The 24,729-nt window shown below is 27.7% G+C and overlaps 1 protein-coding gene across 1 annotated transcript in view; it reads right to left on the reverse strand.

Moving 5' to 3' along the window:
* LOC136085710 (uncharacterized) overlaps window positions 1–24,729 on the reverse strand; it is a 174,700-nt gene that overhangs the window by 76,391 nt on the left and 73,580 nt on the right. Inside the window, exon 11 of the mRNA XM_065807029.1 lies at window positions 8,569–9,066. Coding sequence (XP_065663101.1) covers window positions 8,569–9,066 — 498 coding nt within the window. The remainder of the gene's footprint in view (window positions 1–8,568; window positions 9,067–24,729) is intronic.

Below are 24,729 nucleotides of genomic sequence, written 5' to 3' on the forward strand. Positions count from 1 at the left end.
AAAACAAAAAGAATTAAGACAAAAAAAGCGACGAACATTAGTTGTAAAGTTCCTTAACTACAATAATAAAGAAAAAATATTAGATCATTATAAACAACTGCAGCTTTGGAATAAACAAATATATTTCAACGACGACTGCAGCAAAAGAACGATTGAAAAAAGAAAAATACTCTTAGCAAAAGCTAAAGTATTAAGATCTTTTGGTAGTTGTGCAAAAGTAGTCTATAACAAACTGACAACACGCGATTAATAATAACAACAACAAAAAGAAGTTCTTTAAACCTGTTCGCATGAAAAAATAATTATAAAAATGAATGACTTCCAATCGCTAACCTAAAATTTTTACAAAAACTACATTATATCAAATGATAACGCAGACCCAGATGTAAATTTTTTCAATATAATTCTAATTTTCATCTTAAGAATTTTGAATTAGTCTCATTAGAAAGACAAACAAATAAACGCGGTGGAGGAGTTCTGATATACGTTAAAGAAAATATTGCATATAAAGTTAGAAGCGATTTGAGCGTTTCTGACGAAGATAAAGAGATCGCAGCAATTAAATTAATTATTAACAAAGGAAAAAACATACTTATAAGCAGCTGCTATAGGCCACCTGACAGTGCGTGCGAAAATTTTAGCTCTAACTTGCAACGTAATATAGTTCACTCTGGTAACAACGAAAGAAAAAAAAACTTTATATTTGTGGATTTTAATATGGACTGTTTTATTTATATCGACGACTAAAAAATGAGAAGTTTCTATGATAAAATTTTTTTTTTGCAGGCGTAGTTCCCCTAATCAATCACCCAACTAGAGTAAGTAAGAATTCTGCAACCCTCATTGACGATATTTTTACTACAGACATCTTTAATAACTCCATCCAAACAGGTATCATAAAAACTGATTTATTGGACCACTTCCCTATTTTCCTAACCTTTAACACAACACTATCTAATAAAATTAAACAAAATAGAACTGTAAAAAAACGTATTTACAACGACACAAAAATAAATGATTTTAAACACCAACTATCATTACTTCATTGGGGGCATATCAACTTTAATGAAGTTGCAAGTACTATTTATAATTAATTCTTCGAAACATTCTACTTAGTATATGACGCAAACTTTTCAGTATGTAAAAAATTAATGAGTCATAAAACCTTTGACAGTCCTTGGAAAAAACGAAATATATTTTGTTTGCTAAGCCATCTAAATCCGAGAACCTTCCATTCAAATTACCTGAACTAACAATTAACAATATTAAAATAAAAAGAGTTTTTTCAATGAAAATACTAGGAGTAATATTTGATGAGCATTTAAATTGGAAAAGCCAAATAAAGCTAGTCGAAAACAAAGTTTCAAAGACTCTGAGGATTATGTACAAGACAAAACATTTTTTAAATAATTTACGTCTAAAAAATTTATGCTTTTTATTTATACATAGTCATATTAACTATTGTAATATTGCTTGGGTAAACAACCATTCATCTTTCCTAAAAATTATTTCTACAAAATAAAAGCAAGCAAGTAGATTAGTTTTGGCGCAAATAGATACGAAAGTGCCGAGCCGTTACTCAAGGAAATAAATGCTCTAAATGTATACAAACTAAATATATACCATTACTTGTTATTTATGTTTAAACTTCAAAATGAAATGATTCCAAAATATTTTTTTTTAAATTTCACTCGAATTAATCATAAATATGCAACAAGACATTCAATGAGTAATTACTACATCCCACTAACATCACTCAAAAAATCTGACTTCTTGACTATATGCCGGGGACCACGTTTGTTGAATTCGGTTCTTGACGAAAATATGAAAAAAAAAAAATCTATTACTACATTTAAAAAAACTATAAAAAAACACTTATTAAATTTAAGCATTACGTACATACTCTCATTTTTTAAAAAAAGAATAAAATTATTTTGTATTTTTAATATTTTAAATACTTTATTTAATTTTAATATTGTATTGAATATGTATATGCATATGTAGCGAATTAAGTTTTTTGTTTATTGTCTTAAACATGTATACGAATATGTACAGATTTGTGCTTTTTTATTTGTTGTTTTTTATTTTAACTCTATCTAAAATTTCTTCTTTTTTTTAACTTTAAGTTTTTTTTAACCTTGAAATTTTAATTTTTTGTTTTAAACTTTTTTATTTCACTCTTTTATATAATATTGGAAAATGTAAAATTTTATAGTATTTTTTTGTATTTCACAAAGGGGCTTGATAATAAGTCATTTTGACTTCTACTTGCCCCAGTCAGCTTGTAATTAAATATGTTTGTTTAAATTTATAGATAACATTGTAAAATGTGTAAAATTACGAAAAATAAAAATTCAACGAGTACTTAAAAAGTTGTATATAAAATATTTAAAGACTAAATCTTCTGCAAATAAAAAAATATTTAAAAATTCTAAAAATTTATTTGACAAAATTCGTAAAAATCTAAAAAAAAAATATTATTTTAATCTGATTAATAAATTTAAAAACAACTCAACGCGCTCCGGGCAAATAATAAAAGAAATAACAGGAAAATCAAAAAATCACTTAAATTCTTTACCACAAACTATAAAATTTGAAAATGTAAATATATGTGAACCGAGCAGAATTGCAAATATTTTTAACAAATTTTTTACTGAAATTGTAACCAATCTCTCTAAAAAAATTCCTATGACCGAGAGTTTGTTTAAAGACTTGTGTCCTATAAATAAATCTTATTATAACAATGAGTATTCTTCTGATTTATCCCAGGACGAGCTTGATAGAGCCTTTAAATCTCTAAAAAGAAATAAAAGTGTTAGTGCTGATGAAGTAAGTAGTGACATAGTTGTATATTATTATGAAAGTCTGAAAGATATTTTTTATAAAGTATTTAGTGCATCTATAAAACAAAGAGTTTTCCCGGATCAATTGAAAATTGCAAAAGTTATACTAATTTACAAACAAGGCAATAAAACAAATATTAACAACTATCGCCCAATTTCGGTTCTTTCAACTTTTCAAAATTATTAGAAAGAATAATATATAATAGAATATTTAGATATTTTGAAAAAATAATATACTATATATCAAACAGTTTAGCTTTAAAAAAATAATTAAACTGAGCACGCAATTATTCAATTTGTTAGAGAAATCTGAGAATCTTTTGAAAAAAAACAATATACCCTAAGAGTCTATTGATCTTTCGAAAACTTTCGATACCGTTGACCATAAAATATTGCTTAAAAAACTAGAATACTATGGAATTATTAACAATATGCTAAAATGTTTTCATAGTTACTTATCAAATAGAAAGCAATTTGTTACCTCTAATGATTGTTACCTCTAATAAAGTGACTATATTGAAACAACCTGTGGTGTTCCACTAGGCTCTTTTCTAGGTTCTTTTATGTTTTTAATTTATATTAATGATTTAAGTTAAGCAGCTAATCTTCGGAGTATTATGTTTGCTAATCTTCGGAGTATTATTTAATAATCGGAGTATTATGTTTGCTGATAATAGGATTTTTTTCTTATCAAACAGTAATATTAATTAGCTGTTTTCTGATATGAATAAAGAACTTATATGCGTATCTGAGTGGTTTAAATGTAACAAATTAACCTTCTGTTTCACCCTATATCTAAAAAAACGATCTTTACAAACAACCATGCCAAAAATTCTTATGATGAACTTGAAATAAAACGGGAAACTTTTACTAGTTTTCTTGGCATTTATATTGATGAGAATGTTACATGAAAACAGTATATTGACTATATTTGCACTAAAGTTTCTAAAAATATAGGATTCCTCTTTACGTCAAGAAATTATTTAAACAAAACATGTTTTAATCCAACTCTATTTCTCATTTATACATAGTTATATTAACTATGCAAATATTGCTTGGGGAAGTACAAGCAAAAGAAAGTTGCGTTTTCTTCATCATCGTCAGAAACATGCAATACGCTTAGTTTGTTTTGAAAATCGACTTAGGCATTCAAGGTCTTTATTTAAAAAAATATTTATGAAGTGAATGTATTTAAAATATTATGTTTTATGTTTCAATGTAAAATCAATCCATCATTACACATTTTTAAAGATTTTATTGCCTTAAAAACAAAAAATAAGTATACACTACGAAATGATAACTCACTCTATAAACCCTTTTGTTGAACAAAACTCAATCAGTTCTCTATAGCTTATCGTGCACCAAATCTCTGGAACAAAATTATTTTACCTAGTTTTAATTTATCAATTACCTTCCCAGTCTTTAAAAAGAAATTAAAAAAATTCATTCTTTTTAATGACAATAATTTGAAATACTTTTAAAAATAAGAAATTTATATAAATACAATCTTTTGCTTTTGTATTTTGTCACTTTTATTTGTTTATATTTATTAATAGCTTAAGTTTTATTTTGTTATAACGATTTATGGTTCTGGCGAAAAGATCATCAGATCTTCAATCAGATTTTAATTTTTTATTTTTTATTTATTTCAAGTTTTTATTTAAACTTAAAGTAGAAGATAAAAGTTAGATAAGTGGTTTTTACTAATTTATTATTGCTCTGTTCTTTAAGAACATTGAGCACTCTATTTGTAAAATACACTAACATAATTTACATATTAAGCTCCAAGTTTATACTTGTTGAGCACTCTTTAATTGTATTTTACCTAACCTGAACATGGAAACTAACAATTTTACTTACTCTCTCAAAAATATCCCAATACCAGATAAAAAAAGTTATACTATTCATTAATAGACAAAGTTGAACACTTTATTAAAAGAATTCGTTGGAAAGCTCATTTTTTCTTAGAATCTGAAAAAAATAAAAACCCTTTAATTGAAAAAAAAAAATGAAAACTATGGATTCAAAACAAAAAACGCCCCACCATTTATATCTCACCTGGAAAATTTTGAAAATGATTTATTACATTTAATTAAAACTATAAAATTTCAAAACATAAATAATGAATTCGAAAAACAATTAAAACTAGATATTATTAATATAAAATTGAACCCTAATATTTTAGTTTTTGCTGACAAAACAAGCAACATTTACCAAATTACCCCAGAAACTCATCAAAAAATACTGCGCGATTATATTTCTAATAATTTTACAAAAGCCCAAAAAAACTTGGAAAACGCCATTAATTTAGAAGCTCAAAACATTGCCAAAAATATTAATTTAGATGCGAGAATTGAATCAGTTGCACCAGCGCAAGCATTTGTTTCACTAAACGATCACAAACCAAATTTTCAAAATAAACTTCCTTGTAGGCTACTAGTACCATCAAAAAGTGAACTAGGGCACGTTAGTAAAATAAAACTAGACAAAATTAATAACTCTATTCGGAAAAATTTAGGTTTACATCAGTGAAAAAATACCACTGATGTTATAGATTGGTTTTCTAAAATTAACAATAAAAATCAATGCACATATATACAATTTGATATTATTGATTTTTACCCCTCAATTACAGCAGGAATTTTAGATAAAACAATAGAATTTGGAACATCCCAGTTAGAAATTACTGAGGACACTATCCGTATAATTAGGCACTGCAGAAAAAATTTACTCTATTTTGATGAGGAAACGTGGAAGAAAAAAATCCACGCACGAATGCTTTGATGTAACAATGGGAAGTTACGACGGAGCAAAATTTTGCGAATTTGTATGTTTATATATTTTAAATACCCTAGCTAAAATAATCGAAATTAATCAATAATTCGCGACGACGGTTTAATAATAATGCATAAAAAATCAGGGCCACAACTCGATAAAATTAGAAAAGATATTAAAGTTTTTAAAAATATTGGGTTCCAAATTGAAATAAATATAAATTTAAAAATTGTGAATTTTCTTGATGTCACATTTAACCTATCAGAAAGTTTCTATAAGCCCTACAAAAAACATAATAACGAATTATTGTATATTAATGTGAATTTAAACCATTCCCCTTAAATTCTAAAGCAAATTCCAATTTCAATTAACAATAGGCTAAACCAAAACTCTTCTAATGAAATTATTTTTAACTCCTCTAAACGCGTTTATGAAGATGTCCTTAAAAAGTGGCTTTCAAAATTTCGAACTAAAATTTGAAAAGAAAATTGCAAAAAAGCGTAATAGAAATAGAAACATAATTTGATTTAACCCCGTACAGCAAAAATGCTTTAACAAATATAGGTAAAATTTTTCTAAAATTAGTAGACAAACATTTTCCTCCCTCTAATAAACTACATAAGATTTTTAACAGAAATACCATTAAAGTTAGTTATAGTTGTACAAAAAATTTAGAAAGAATTATAAAAGGCCACAACTACGCGTTAATTAATAAAAATGCACATATAAAAGAAAAAAAATACTGATTATTGTAAATTGTAAACAAGAAATAGATTGCCCTCTAAACGGAAAAAGCCTTTCGAAAAATATAATTTACAAGTGAATTGTTTCCTCACAAAAAAAAACCCAATAAACAATATATTGGCTTAACTTTGGGGAATGGAAAAAACGTTATGCCAACCACAAACAATCGTTTAAAAACAAAAACTATTCAAAAGAGACTATGCTGTCAAAATATATTTGGGATTTAATAGAGAAAATAAAAAAAATTTTAATTTACAATGGTCTATTCTAAAATCTGCCCTTGCCTATAATAACATTTCAAAAAATGTATGCTATGTTTGCAAGAAAAATTTGAAATAATTACTCATTTAAATCAAGAATATTTACAAAATAAAAAATCTGAATTATTTTCTAAATGTAGGCAAGAAAAAAAATACCTCTTGAAAAGTTATAAAAACAAATGACTAAATTAAACTATTCCCATTCCAAAAAAAAATTATTTAATAATTACTTTTTGTAACTTCCCGTTAACAAAAAAAATGTAGTAATTAAAAATTTTTTTATAATAATTTATAACTTCCTGTAAAATATTTTTTTCTATAAATTGAATTTTTTTTGAGATTCAGTAACTCTTCCTGATGATCCAGCAATTACTTTGTTTTTCATTTTAGTTTAAATGGTGAATACACTTTCGAGAGAGCCGCAAACTGTTCTTGTAAACCGTTTTTGGGTAGTATGGGCGAGAGCAACAGCTAAAGTTCTCGCTCTCCGCCGAGGCCTGTATACATACAAATATATATACAGTGTATATATATATATATACAGTGTATATATATATATATATATATATATACACTGTATATATATATATAGAGATATATATATATATATATATATATATATATATATATATATATATATATATATATATATATATATATATATATATATATATATACATAAATACATTTTGGATATCAAAATGCGTACCCCTTAATTTTTTTACAACTAGCTAGTCTTACTTTAATAAAAATACGACAATATTAATGTATTCGGACAGAACTTTGAAGAATTTGAAAATTGCTATTTTAAATTCTTCCTGTCATGTACCTAAATTAATGGAAGTACAAATAGTTTATAAAATATTTAATAAAAATTATGGATAAAACCGGATATTTTCATTTGAGGATATTTCTATGTTCTTGCAACCAGCGCACAGTGAAAACATTTCATTGAAATAGGTGGCTACAACTTTATTTAGGTTGTATTTATGTGGATATAAAACTTAATTGAGTAATATAGAGATATAGGATAAAATTTTATTGTTTTTCTGTGTAACCAGATCATAGGCCCTCGATAGGTTGTAAGGAAAGCCATTTGAGCGCTGGGGGCACCACAAAATATTTTTTTATGGTATACTTTTGGACATATAATATGTTTTATGAACATATGTTATGTTTATATAATGGAAGATATTCCTATGCTCTTTGAATTATGTTCATGCTTCAGCATGAACATAACAAGTCTTGTTCATTGCTAAGCTTGAACATAACTTGTTTTGTTCGTGTTAAAGTAAAAATATAATGCTTTGAAAAATAATTGCGGCGATTGAAGCCTGGAATTAAATATACCCAAGAAACTTAGCCTTTCCATAAATAAATAAAAAATAATAATAATAAAAATAAAAATGAGGGCAATGAGCAAGCGCTGTCTACTCGCGTAAAAACATGCAGCTTATTTTTAGAGGTTTGTAGTATGCCCTGCTAGTATAACATTTAAAAACAAATTGTTGCATTAAACAACCACATAATGTTAGTAGTTTATTGCTCTTAATTTGTTTAGTAAACTTTTTATAGAAATGTTTGTTTTTTTAATGCTATTTTTGACATTTAAAAAAATTCTCGATCAGAATTATTGTTTTCTTATATAAAATTTTTCAAAAGAGCAGCAATATTACAATGTAGTATTAAATATATGTGTATGTATATAAATATATATATATATATATATATATATATATATATATATATATATATATATATTTATATACACATACACACCTATATATACAAACCTACATACATAGTTAATACACACTTGCTTCTTAGTTCATAAATACATACATACAAACAAACATTTATGTTTGTATGTATGTATGTATGTATGAATTATGAAGCAAGTAACATATAAACATATATTTTAAACACATATAAATATATATTTTTACTTGCTTTTCCATTAGTAATCAACAAGTCAGATATTGATCCATTATATGCATCATCCCAGATATTCGATACGTAAATTTTCATCTCTTTTAAATCAGCAGTTAAACAATTTTCCATTTTATAAATATTTACTCCATTTAAATCTACGGCAAACCAGTATTTACTGCAAAATAGCCACTGATATATTTTTATGAAGGACCATTGACCCAAGGTGAGCGGTTCTGTTTTAACTGAGCAATTACTAATATCATTAGCTTCAGCATTAATAACAAGTCTTCCAGAACCATCTTCATGAAACCAAACACCAAGACTTTTTTTGATGTTATCTACACTACTATTACTTGAGGTTAGTTGAAGAACACTTTTCAAACCCTTTGAATAAATCATAGGTTTCAAATTGAAAGAAATAGTAAACTCCTTTTTCAAAACATTAAGAGTTCCATAAAGGAAACCTTGGGCTGGAATAACTTCATCATGGTGGTTAACATAATCAAAGTTAACTAAAAGAAATTTTTCATTTATAATTAAACAATATAAATATATGTATATATATATATATATATATATATATGTATATATAATATATATATATATATATATATATATATATATATATATATATATATATATATATATATATATATATATATATATATATATATATATATATATATATATAGGGGAGAGTGGGGTAATGGCAAACGCGGGGTAACTCCGAACATGGTCAAAACAGCATTGTAAAAAAATAAATTCGACAATTTTTTTGTACCTGCTGAGAAGGGATCCTATGCTCAGTTCCAGACTTGCAGTAGTGTAATGAAGCTGCGGATGTTGTTCACTATAATTTGATTTTAAATTTTTCTGATAATTTTATGCAACTTTTTTCTTGAGTAACACTCTGTTGTAGCTTCTATGGAAATAAAGTCACTCCTTTTTTTTGTTTTTGTTGCATGATATAGTTTTTAGACTTAGTTATTACAATTAGCTTTTTATTCGCTATTACACAACAGTGCTTGTGATTGCCCCCCAATGTGTTCGGAATTACCCCACGTAGGCAGGGTAATTCCGAACACCAATGGTTTTATTTCTGGCATAAATTTTTATTTTATAATAAGATTTTTAAAAATTCCTCTTGAGGGTTTGTGACTGAGTAGTTAAACTAACTGATAAGCAATAAATATGATCAATTTTGTATAACTGGTGTCTTTAATTCGCATTCCCGCTTAGGTGTTCGCCAATACCCCACTCTCCCCTATATATATATATACATATTTTGAAAACAAATTAGAACAATCTGCAATTGGGCATCATAAAATTAATTGTTCAAGTAGTATAAAATGGAATCAAGTAAAGACGTTAAAAGTAGAACTCAAAAAATTTAAAAGAAAAGTTTAAAAACCCTAACCCTAACCCTAACCCTGAAAAGCAATCGTACTTCAGTTCAATAAATGCGAACCTAAAAATGGAGGTATGAATTTAGATAATGATCAAAATATAAAAAAGAAATTCTGGACGCAATAGTTTTTATACCAACGTATTATTAAAGAAGCCCGACTAAAGCAAACTTTAAAGAAGCCATTAAAAAGTAACGTTACCGTTTGTTTGTAATTTTATTTAATAGTTTGTAATTAAAGCTTGTATCAATAACTTATAGTATCAATAACCTATTGTAGCAATAACCGAAAGTTTCTAAGATAAAATAAAAAAATTAGTATTAGAGAAATCGTATTAATTGATGTTCATATAATAAATTTATTCAACTCTCATAGAAGATGTCGTCATTTAAAAAATATATCTATCTATCTATCTATCTATCTATCTATATATATATATATATATATATATATATATATATATATATATATATATATATATATATATATATATATATATATATATATATATATATATATATATATATATATATATATATATATATATATATATATATATATATATATATATATATATAAATATATATATATATATAAATATGTATATATATACACATATATTTGTCTTACTTAAAATATTAACGATATGAGATAGTTTTGATGACAGGATGTTCACTTCTTCTAGTCTTTGCTTATAAAAAAAAATCCTACTAGAAAGCAGGACATGGAACAGATTGCAACGGTGTGCAAGTAATTATTTGTAAAAAAGACATGGAGTTATCATTACTATTAAATCATTCATAGTTGTCATCTACTTATCTACTTAACTAAAAAACGACTTTGTTTCTTGCAATTCATTAGAATAAAGTGCCATGTTAGTTGTTTTATATATATATATATCTATATATATATATATGTTTATACATATATATATATATATATATATATATATATATATTTATATATAAATATGTATATATATTAATATATATATATATATATATATATATATATATTATATATATATATATATATATATATATATATATATATATATATATACATGTATATATAAATATAAATTTATATAAATATATATATATATAAATATGTATAAATATATATATATATATATATATATATATATATATATATATAAACATGTGTATATATATATATATATATATATATATATATATAAATATATATATATATATATATATAAATATATATATATATATATATATATATATATAAATATATATACATATATATATATCTATATATTCGTATATATATATATATATATATATATATATATATATATATATATATATATATATATATATATATATATATATATATAAATATATATACAGTTTCGGACAAAACAAATGCAACCAAATAATGCTAATTTAGTTTCTTTATATAAAAAGGCTGCATTTTTTCAATTTGGAGAAATAACTATAAAACTGTTTAGAGACAAAGTTCTCGAAGTTTTATTCATCACAAAATTCATTATTTGTACACGAAAATGAATATATATTTATCAAAAGTATTGAAAAAAGTTGATTTCTTTCTTGACAAAACAAGTGCAACTCGACAAAGTGTTGACCAAGCTGTTTTTCGCTATCAATTTTTTGTAGCGAATCCTTTGTTGTTAATCACAGCCTTGCATCTTTGAGGCATAGATTCGTTCAGGTGATCAATAAAACTTTGTGAAATTGCTGCCCAGGCCTTTTGGATTTGTTCAAACAGTTGATCCTTATTACGATCACCTTTACAATTAAATCTACGGTTGACGATCTCCCACAGGTTCTCAATAGGGTTGAGATTTGGAGATTAAGGCGGCCAATCCATCACCAAAAGATGGTTGTCTAACCATCTATCGGTGATAGTTGTCTAACCATCTAATGAAACGGTACATTCATCTACTGTTTCGATGTATTGCACCTAGACCGTTAGCAGAAAAACACCCCAAGACCATTACATTGCCTCCACCATGCTTCATGGTTTTATGGGAGTAAAGTAAATTGAGGCGTTTTCAGGCCAATCGACATACACGGCAAATGCCATCGCTCTTAATGATGTTGAACTTCGATTCATCACTGAACAGGACAGTTTGCCATTTCTGCACATTCCAGTCAATATGAGATGTAGCAACCAGGAGTCTTTTCTTCTGGTTTTTTAGTGAAATCAGCGGTTTCTTTGCAGGGCGTCCAGAAAACAATCCGGCTTATAACAGCGCGTCGTCTGATTGTTCGGTCGGATACAGACAGCTCTAATTGCTTTTGTATCTCTACTAATGAACTCCAGGGATCCTTCTTGTCGGATCTGACGATCATAGAATACTCTCTAGAAGTGGCGAACCGCGATCTTCCACCTTAGTTATCTGCTGCCAACTTCCACTTAGAGCGATATTTGAATCATAGTCTTGATACAGTTCATTTTTTCCTTCGATATTTATCACAAATACTTTTTTGTGACATTCCACTTACGTAATAGCCATTAATTTCCTTTTTTTAGTTCCAATCCAAGACTGTCGGGAGCCATTTTTGCACTTAAAGACATAAAAATAATAAAAAAAAATAAACACGCTTCTCAAGGCCAGTCGTGTTACATTTACCTTGTGATGATACAAGAATACTCCGTGAAAACACAACGTCTTGGTTGGATGTGGACTGTATTGATGTAATGAAACACTACTTGTATTTCACTTCTTGTATTGATGTTCTTCGATAAAACACTTTGATAAAACTCACTTCGATAAACTGTCTTGATAATACTGACTGATTGACTTCCATATACTGACTGAATTACATGTCGATTTACATGTCTCTTATATAGTAAAATGAACCCGTGTGAATCTGTTCTTGAAGATTCTAAATGCTTCTTTTCGATGCCTCTGGAAGCGTCTGGATGCGTCTGGATGCTTCTGAATGTTTCTGGATACTTCTGGATGCTATTGGATGTTTCCAGATGCATCTTCTGGAATTTTCTGGAAGCTTCTGCATGCTTTTGCAAACTTCTGGGCACTTCCTTTAATTATGTAAAAACTTCCGTGACGTTGACACGGACCAGACTTAAGAAAATGAAACGAACCAAAAAAGTTGCACTTGCTTTGTCCGCTGCAAAACGGCACTTGTCAACAAAATTCTGCCTGTGTGCTGTCACCTGTCAGCTGATTGCTCATGTCATGGCATGTTATGACTCCAGACTCCTGAACTGTTTGCTGTGGTAGTATATTTCGTTTCGTTTTTAAGACATGTGAAATTAGGAACATTTTTTAGCATTGTTCGATGTTGGTTGCAAATGTTTTGTCCAATACTGTATATATATATATATATATATATATTTATATATATATATATATATATATATATATATTTATATATATATATATATATATATATTATATACACTACCGTGCAAAAGTCTCCGCTCATTTGTAATATTTCAATAAAGTAACAAAAGTTTGCAAGAAAATTGCGTTTATTTTTAATTGTTTATTCAACAATGAATTAGACAGTAAATACAATACATTTTAGGATGATTTTAAATATATAAAATCAATAAAATGTTAATATACAAAGTTGTAAATGTTAAATTTTATTTTCATTAATATGAGACCCCTTGGAGCGTATAACAGCAGCACATAATCTTGGCATTCTGGCTAATAATTTATTCATGGTTTCCGCTGTTATCTCATTCCAAGCTTTTTGCAAACGTTCCCATAGCATTTGCTGATTGATAAAAGATGTTTCACCTGCTTCTCTGATCTTCCGATCCAGTTCATCCCACAACTTTTCGATGGGTGATAGATCTGGTGATTGAGGAGGCCAAGTCATAACTTTGCAAACTTTCCCCCTTTCTTTTAGTTTCAAATAATTTTTGCATAATCCAGATGCATGTTTTGGATCGTTGTCCTGCTGCATGATGAATCCTTTCCCAATTATACGAATACCAGATGGAATCGCGTGCTTAACCAAAATATTATGGTACATGTGTTTATCCATGGTAGATGTGATTTTAACTAAATCTCCAGTTAACCCATAGCCAAAGCATCCCCAAAGCATAATATTACCACCTCCATGTTTTACAGTACTTTGTATACATTGAGGAAGCATTCTTTCATTAGGTAAACGCCTAACATGCAGGCGACGTCGGGTACCAAAAAGTTCGAACCTACTTTCGTCTGTCCATAGAGCTTTCTTCCAATCTTCTGATCCCTAATTTTTATGCATTTTTGCCTATTCCAATCTTTTCTTCTTATTTACTGCCCTCAACAAAGGTTTACGTGCAGCAACGCGTCCAATTAAGTTGACTGATCTTAGTCTTCTTTTTACAGTATCAGTTGATACTGGCTTTACCCTTGTTTTGTTGAGTTCTGCTGTTAAAATTATGGCTGGAATTTTTCTATTTCTTTTGCTGGACACAAAAATAAACGTATCTTCTTGCCGTGATGTAACTCTTGGTCTTCCAGAACGTGATCTGCCACTGTTGGAACCAATATCATGCAATCGTTGTAGAGCATATCTCACACCTGATTCGGATATTTTTAACCTGGAAGCAATTTTTCTATATGAATAACCTTCTTCACGTAAAATACATATTTTGCCACGAAGTTCTTCACAATATTCTTTCTTTACTTTCACCATTTCTCAAATTCTTTATTAAATTCAAGACATTAAATGCGCACACTAATGCCATTTTCAAGTATAAATATAAATATAAGTCTATTAAAAGCAACCAATTAAAATTACTGAAAACATCCTTACCATGCTGGAAAGTATCATGCTACTATCAAACCTAAGCATACAAAAAATATTTTGGTTAAAACTTTTGTGCAGTTTTAAATTTAATAAAGAATACTGAAGAACTTTATATGTATTTTACGTGAAAAAGGTTATTCATATAGAAAAATTTCTGCCATGTTTTTAGCAGCAGAACTTAACAAAACAAAGGTAAACAAAATTATTTGAAACAAAAAGAAAAGGAAAAAGTATGCAAAATTATGATTTGGCCTCATCAACTTTTTTTATTAACATTTTATTCTTTTTATATATTTAAAATCATCCTAAAATGTATTGCATTTACTGTTCCTTGCAAATATTACACATGAGCGGAGACTTTTGCACGGTAGTTTATATATATATATATATATATATATATATATATATATATATATATATATATATATATACATATATATAAATACATATATATATATATATATATATACATATATAAATATATATATATATATATATATATATATATAATGCTTTTTTACATATTTAGAGATGTCTCAGTTAATATGTTTGGTCATTTGTAAATTACTATGTATTTATGTACGTGTTCAGTCGAACCTTTTTATTATGTTCATTCAGCCCTTAGTGACTTTATTTATGTTTGTGTTTTGTTACTTTATGTGTATTTGTTTTGCATGTATGTGTATGTGTTACTGTATGTATGTTTGTGCTTTAAATGAATTTGTTGCAGAATGTTTATTTACCTTTAAGTTACTTCATTTACCTTTGTGTTCTGTTTAAATCTCTGATGCAGTTTAAACTGAGCAAGTAATTGTGACTCCAATTAAAAAACTAATGCTCACTTTACCCATCTTTAACATCCTATAATATGTAATTTTTTTTCTAAGACATTAAAAAAAAATATTTTCAATGTTTTAAAGTACTTGCAACTTAAAGTAATTTATTTTATCTACTCCATGCCAGGTCAGGTTAAGGATCATCACCTCCACCATGCTAATAGTATAATAAAATTTATTAATACCTGCCCCATAATTTTCTGCCTTGTAAGGCCTATTATTTTTAGAAAATGTTAGAGGTAACAATTTCTGATTTAAAAATCTTCTACCACAGAGTTCTCAGTTTACTTAAGGCTAGAGATAGTATCTAGATAAAAAAACTCATCTTCAGCATATATTTACCTCATCTAGCCATTATCTTTTAGAAGACCTCCGATTCAAAAACTTTAAGGGTAGGTAGAAAATTATCTTGGCCAGCCACAAACCCTTCTTTATTTTTTAGACTCGTGTAGATATAAACATGTGTTTATCTTGTTTCCTACCTAGGGTGATAAATGTTCGATCAAATACTTTATGATTCTACGCAACAACATTTACTTACACCCCTTTGATAGTGACAGTGCAACTCTTACTTCTCTCTCCTAATGCGGGTAGGACTCTGAGGCTTAGTTTGTTAGTTTACAATCAGGCCAGCTTATAGTAAATTTTTTTAAAATTTTGTGGTAGCTCTAAGAGAGACTGTTTCAATCAACAGCTGTAAAATATCAGAGTATTAACAGTATCATGTTACACATGAATGGTGCCCCCATTAACGCATTTGGTGTGCATAGTAAAGACCATATAAGGAGCCCTACATTACAACTTTGGTTTAATTAGCAGAAGGCATAGCACATTTCTAGAGATGCCTTGCTCTAATTTCTTATGATTTAAGTTCTATTTGAACTTAAACAATTTTCAAAATTACCCAATAAATTAAACAAAAAAAATCCCCATCACCTAACAGTTTTAATATATTTTTAACAAATATTTGTTGTCTCTAAAGTAACCTTCCATCAGTCGAATCTTATCTCTTAAAAAATTAATTAGACTAGCTTGCTCTTTGTAAGACTAATTTAGATTTGGCTGTCCCTTCTTTAAATATCAGTATTAAGAGTATTATCCTTTGAATTGAAAAGACATCAATTGAATCGATGTATACAAAACGTTCTAAGTCATAAAAACTATTTTTTCGCGGAACAAGAAAAAACTTATTAAATCCAAAATTATTACTTTAATAAACACAAAAAATATATGGGTGCTTTTTGAAATCTTTAAGGAAAATAACAAAAAGCTTGTCTTTTATATATTTATTCTTTATTTTGTACGAAACACTATTAAAAATCAAAGGTTTGCTGCATCACTGAGATGAGGGCATCGTAATTTTAAAATAAACTCCTCACAGGTGCAACTAAAGTTTATCTGGGGACGGCCAAATCTTAACGTAAATTTGTCTTTAAAGTAGCGTAGAAAAGGGAGTGCAATTGTCAAATACGGCTAACTTTAATACCATAAAGGCTTTTAAATGCATTTACACATACCTCCTTTCTTTGGCATCCCTACCAAAACCTCGTATTTAAATAAAAAGTCATGAGCTACTCTTCCTTGGGCACCTTCCTTTTTAGGTCGGAGAGTTTTCACCTTCATTCCTGTAATCAACTAATGTAGAAACACATCTTGCTCGTTCACTGTCTCTAACGATCTCATACGTGCGAAGATCTCGTCGCTCTGGTTTTTTAGAAGTTCCGTACATTTCTTTGAGCATCTGAAAGCAAAATATCTTATTAGATGTTGCTGAGATAAATGTTGAAGGTAGGCCTAAATGCCATAGCCACACTCTAAAAAATGATGTGTGAGTAATTCGGCTATAACATTTGCCTACTTTTTAAGGTCAATTCACTAGCCTAAATGGAACGATATGGAACGTGTTGGATTAGTTTTATCTAAGACGTTTTTATGAAAACATGTTCCAATGCATGGTATGTTATGAAAGGCCTATTGTAAATTTGTTAAAAGGCTATTTGGGTATCAAAATTGCAATACAATCTCACCTACAATCTTTTCCAACAGTAGTAGCAGGTATAGCTATTCCTTTGTAGTCAATGTACTCTTTACATTTCACTCTAGCTTCTTTAACAACACTCTTAGTCCACATAACCTCATTTTTAATCTTTCTTCCACTGCTAGTACAAGGTTCTTCATCCACTGTTAGTCTTTTTCATTAAAACAACGACATGAATTGTTAAATAAGCCCAAATAACCTCAAACTCGTAAGCAAAACAAAACTAAAATTGGATTAAAAACATCTACCAGCAGAACACAGCTGGTTTTTTCAGTGCTGCCCACAAAAATCTTCTAATTCACTAAACTAGAACCTTTTAGTTTACAGACAATATTTCAGCTCTCCATTCAACGTGTACGTAGAGGATTTAGAATGTTTTACTATGCAATGGTGTAACTGTCTTCAAAACACAAATTTTCATCAAAAAGTCAAATATTAAAAAAATGACTTAGAACTTTTTGTATTCATTGATTTAATTGTCACCTGTTTGGCTTGGAGATATAATTTTGCATCAATCTACCTGTTTTTTAAGAAATAAAGTTTATAAGCTTTAACCTTCCCTATATGTGCTTCCGTTTATCTTTTCTCTATTGGTTTGTTCTTTTTATTTCATCGTTTTTCTTCATCTCAAGATTCTTTTTTTTTAGATGTAATTTCTGATAAAGTCGACTTTCCATTTTTTTCTTTACTACTCTGTCAATTTTATCGTTAGTGATAATTTTAATGGTCATCACACAGAATCAGTTGGCTCTAACACCACTGATCCTGCAGGCACTAAAAGCTATAATTTCTGCATTTCTAAATTTCTTACTCATATATTTAACTTTATGGCTCAATTCGCAGACAAAATTAATCACTCTACCTTTACTCCTTGATTTGTGTCTTGTCTCTAAACCTAGATTTATTTAGTTTCTTCTTTTCTCCTTTAGTTGATTACAAGTATGCATTGATCTCTAGAAATCTTTTGCCATTCATTAGAAATCAACCTATCATCGCTCTACATAATACAACCCTAAACCTAACTGAACACTTATTGTTATTGGTTTTCACCTTCTTGTGCAGCTGCAACATCTAATAGTATATATTTTTTCATCTTTTTAAAAAAAAAAACACTCTTAAGAACAAATGCCTGTTATTATTGCAAAAATTTGTATATAAAGGGGCAGCCTAGTGATAAGATCTATTTTTCTCAGCTTACTAAATTTTCAATTATTCTCAGAAGATAGGCTCTTCAGACTTTTTAAAAATCTTCAACAGCAACTTTAACAAAAGTAGATATAATATTTTATCCCATGTTTATGGCACTGATCTTATTACTTCTCTCTCCGAATCTGATCTTATTAAATCTCTCTCCCAAGCTGATCTTATTATTTCTCTCTCCCAAGCTGATCTTATCACTTCTCTCTTCCAAGCTGATCTTATTATTTCTATTACCCAAACTGATCTTATTATTCTTTTTTTACTACCTCTCAAGCATAAGGCAGAACCATTTTCAAATAATCTTTTATTTACTTGCAAATTTGGTACCACATCAAAATTCTAATCATTAAATAAAAGAAAATTGTTGTGAAACATGGAGTTCTTTAAACAAATAGTAAAAAAAACACAAATTAAGATTAAAACTTTAAGAACTCTCTTGTGATATATTGAATCAAAAACATTCAAATTCAAATATCAATTATTTTAACAATTAAACCTCAAACAAATTTTAAATTTAAATTGCATTAATACTTCTAATAAAGATATTTTTTTTTGGGGGTTAAAAATATTGAAAGTGTTTGCTAATTTTTAATTTTTTTTCTTTTTATCATTTAATATTAAACTTCTTTTTGTTTTTTTGACACTTTTGATATAAGCAAACAGAAAAAAGGTGTTGTTAAAAAAAAACTTTTTGGTTGTTAGTATTTGTTTCATTTGAGAAACATGAAGATATTTTCAAAAAAAATCTTTATAATAATATTTGGGATCGAGTAATCAATTAAAGGTACTTGCTTGACTTCTGAAAATATATATATATATATACATATATACATATATATATATATATATATATAAATATATATATATATATATATATATATATATATATATATATATATATATATATATATATATATATATATATATATATATATATATATATATATATATATATATATATGTAGATACTCCGGCAATTCCAAAAGTAGAGAATAAATCAACACCAGTATTAGGAGCTAGGAGATGTTGAACTCGTGGTGGAGTAAGAGAAACTAGCAGCATTTATGGCAAAAATAGTAAAGAGAGAATCAGGTTATTAGGAATAGGAAATATACATAACGATATAACTGAGCAAAAAAGTCCAGATAAAACTAATGAAAAAGTAGAAATAGAAATAGAAGTTTGCAATACAACAAACGTTCATAAGTGCCAAAAAAGAAATATAAGATGGCAAAAAGAAAGACTAAACAATTTTAAAAAATTTTTAAGCGCAAAATGTCTTGAAATTGAAGCCAGTATTAACACCATATACAATACGTATGACAGAGTCGATAAATGCTGCTCTTAAATTTTTTTTTTTAACCCCAAAAATCTTCAATATAGTTCTGACTAAATCAAATAAAGATGGTGAAACTATTTTTAAAGAAAAGTAGGTACCAAAATCTGATCATGACCTAAATGGGACATTAGTGATGGCTAACAGATTTTTCTTTCTATTATGAGTTGTAAGCGCTTTTATACCATTTCAAAAGTTTTGAGATTTGGTGACAAAACAACTCAATTATTAAGACGCAGCAGTGGCAAATTTGAACCTATTCGTTAGGTTATTGACATTTGGCTACGTACACTTTTAAATAGTTTTTGATCGTATGAAAATGTAACTGTTGATGAAGAGCTTGTTCCAACTCGTGACTTGAACGCTGTTCCTTTAAACAATGTATAAAACTTAAAGCGGTTATAAATGGGTTAAACCTATGGTGGTTGTGTGATTCTAGTACCACCTATGTCTTGAAAGCACAAATTTATACGGGTTGTATTCCTGGGTAGGGCCCCAAACTCTTGAATTGGAATTTTAGGAGAAAAACTGAATCTAGTTGGAACGATGCGCAAAAATAAAAAAGAAATTCCTACAAAACTTTTACCAGCTCAATTACGAGAAGTCTACTCTTTGTTGTTTGATCAAATCTATTATTTTTTTGTCTATTTTTTATAAATAAGGTGGCCTAATATTACGATATCCTAGACATTTCTGATGCTAATACTTTTGTAATTTGGATGCATTTAAATCCTACATGGAATAAACATAAGAGGCATTGCAGAAGATTGCTTTTAAAAAAAACTCCCTTAATCTCTGGTGGCAAACCAACTTCAGTCAGGACTGAAACTTTGTCTTTAAATGTACAAATTTGTCTTCTAAGTTACACAATTCTATTTACGATTTACTTGCAAATGTTTCATCACAAAATTTTGAAGTACGTATTTCAATGTTGCTCAACGATCCACAAAAATACACAAAATGTAGTAATGATGAAAGTAAAGCAAAAGATAATAGTAATTTTAATGTGAAAAGAAAATGAGGTAGATGCAAGTTTTATGTTAGACCACTTGATAAAAAAGTTAGAAGTATTTGCGATAAATAACAATTGTTGTATGCTGTACACACAGCGAAATTCTTTGTAAACACTATTCAAACTAAACTATACATGCGTATATATATATATATATATATATATATATATATATATATATATATATATATATATATATATATATATAGTCATGTAATCTTTTTGGTAAAACAGAGTAAAGTTATTTTGGTTATTCGTTTCAAACAGCAATTATTATATTAAAAACATATGATTTAGTTGTGTTCCGTATGGAACTTAACAAGTGTAAATCAATTAGCGACGGCATAGTAGGGTTTAAAGATATTTTTCCTTAAAGAATCCCAAAGTGCTGAGACAAGTCGCCTTCAAAAAAAAATCTATAATTTGACGAAAAAAAGAACTTTCAGATTTCTTACCGAAGTCCTACCATGACGTCAGGGTTAGGGTTAAGGTTATATATAAGAGCAAAATTGCGATATTGACTAATATAAATAAGATAAAAAGAAAGTGCTTGCCTAATTTATTAACTTAATTAATTTAAGAATCATTAAACTGAGTTTCAGACATGAAGTCGCGTTTCTAAATGGAAAAATGGAATACGATAACATGCAGTTGTCTTCTTAAATATTTAAATCTGATTTCGTTAAACGTATCCAATATCCGTTAACTAATTTTTTTAAATATCTAGAGAATTCAAAACTTGAATTCTAATCCAATATTTTTTAAACGTAAAAGATAATGTAGTTTTACAAAATACGAGAGTCTTTTTTTATGCATAAATGCTGATACCTCTTTGTGAAATTAAACATAATTTGTATACAAACTAAACTCCCTGGATGTTTATAATCACGTCTCTAAATGTAAAAATTATTTACACTAAATTATATAGTTATAATAATTAGTCTCAAATAAATCTTAAAAGTTTATTTGTATTGACAAAACAATAATTCTAGTTATTTTTAATTTATCATTTAAAATTAATGTCTCTTATTTAATAATAAATAATATGTTAAGAATAAACCAAAGTTCAAATGGAAAAGCGGAATATAATGTGCTAAACAAAGATTTTGAACAGCAATCAATCTACTAGTGAAATGATAAACCATATAAAAATGATTCATTAACTAATGCTAAGTAAGTCAAGCCATGAGGATGGTGATAAGGTGAGCCAGTGATGACAAAACAAAAAACAATGTTTGATTTCATGACAATTTGTTGCCAACAAGATATTGTCACTAAACTAGCTTTTGTCAATGGAAATACGATAAGAGCAACTAGAAGATGTACATTTTCGCAAGTGTCAACAGAAAAATAATGAATCCGACATCACGGGAGTCATTCATAAAAGTTAAGAAGGAAAAAAGGTTCAACTTAGTACAATATTATTTAAAACGCTGACAAGTAATAGGAAGTTCAGTACTACACTACGAAACATTAAACATACAAGTAATTTTTAATTTTTCAATTTGTTAAATGTTACTCCCTCCGTTCCAACATACTTTTCCGATTTCACGTTTTTTTTTTGTTCCAAAATACTATTCCGATATGATTTTATTGCTAATTTTGATGAAAAAAAAATCGAGTATCTTCAATAAAATGACTTATTTATAATATAAAAAATTATTTAAAAATGTTATCCGAGGGCCTCGACAACAATGTATTGAGGGAGCCTTGCGCCACTTCTATATTTTTGCAAAAAGATCTATTTTTTTTATAAATTATGGTTTTTGCGGTACTTAATTTATTCGTTTAGGTTATTTTGGAGCACCATATGCAACAATCAGTATATGCACAAACCGAATAATAATTTAGGATATCTATCTTATTGTTGTATATCTCTTTGTCTACACATGCTAATATATGATAATATAATGAAAAATAAAAAATCGAGATTATTTGTTGGTGTCTCTCTCTCTCTCTTTTATTCATTTAAAAATATTCAAAACACATTTAAAATCATATAAAACCAAAATGTTGTCTGTTTCTAAGTTTATTATTATTGCAGGTAATATAATAAGAGCGCTAGCAATTAAACTCCTGATTTTTTTGTTACAGATTTAAAAACAAATAAAGTCATATATTAAGCAAAAAGCATTTAAACTAAAAGATTTTAACCACTATTAAATAATTTAATACTAAATAAGAGTTTTACAAAAGCTACTACTATATATAACTTTTTTCCACTAAAAATGTAACAATGTTATTAAAGTTTTGATTAATAATTCATTTTTACCAAATCGGAACATTTTTTCGGAACATAATTTTTAATAAAAAAATATTCTGTTTAAAAATGAATGGTGTGTGGTAAAAGATAAAATTATTGCCATGAACTGCACATAATATTATAGAAAAGGATTTAAATTTATATAGAAAATTTAATTAAAAACGTTTTAATTCAATTTTTCAATGTAAAAAAAACGCATTCAATGTAAAATTTATTTTCAATAATTTTTAACATCGAATGCAAATCGGAACAGGATTTTAGAACAGAGGGAGTATTTAATTGTCTGTTTTTTTACAATGCAGTATAGTGAAGTGGTACATCACTTATGCGGTAGTGGTGTAGTGGTATAGCGCTTGCTTCATAAGCGAGAGGTTCCGAGTTCGATCCCCACACGTCCCTGGTAGTACCTCGCTCAATTTTATTTTCCGCGCAGCAACCTTGTTCGTCAAGGTTTGTGTTTCGGTGTTATAGAGTTGAGAGAGGGCTATAATCACTATTAAGTAGTGTCCTCATCTGTAGTGGTCTTCTCGGCCTTGTGGGATTGGCCTCGGAAGTGAATAATAAAAAAAACAAAAATATATCAACTCGTGTTAGTATGGTGCTCCTAGATGATCAATTATTCTAGAGCGAGCCCAGCAATTTTATTTTTTATGTTCCAGCATGGCATAAATTTAGCTTTTATAAAAAGAGAAAATTAAAACATATTCAATATTTATACTGTGATTTATTCTGTGATGATAATAACAATGCAATATTGAATGAAGATGATACTGATAGTGGTAGAAAAGATTCTTTTAAAGATAAAGGTAAAGCTAAAATGATGGTTCGAAATATGAAAAGATGAATTTGAGAATATATTAAGTATTAAAGACAATATCAAAAACAAACATATAGTTGCCTATTTTTTTAAAACATTAACAGTTAGAAATCACTTTTTGCAAGACAAAATCATAATTGGGCGTATAGAAAGGCATACTTTACATTTAAGTTACACGTAAATCTAAATGAAACTCGTCATTTGGTAAGTGTAAGTGTTCTATATATGTTCGAGAATATAAATCTTTTTTTGAGTTGCTTAAAGTGGATATGCTGACAAAAGATAGCAAAAAATTTAGAAAAACTAGTTGATGCTATTTGTTAAATCAAGCCAACATCTATAGAATCTGACCGAGTATTTTCAATAACAACTAATTTCAGCTTCAAAACAAGATCGCTGTTATCTAAATAATGGTTATAAGTTTTATTTAAAACCAAAGAAAGATTTGTATAAGTTGAATTTATTCATCCTTCGCTGTTTTTGTCATATTAAAAG

This window comes from Hydra vulgaris, chromosome 10 (assembly GCF_038396675.1).
Source record: "Hydra vulgaris chromosome 10, alternate assembly HydraT2T_AEP".
Classification (NCBI taxonomy): Eukaryota; Metazoa; Cnidaria; class Hydrozoa; order Anthoathecata; family Hydridae; genus Hydra; species Hydra vulgaris.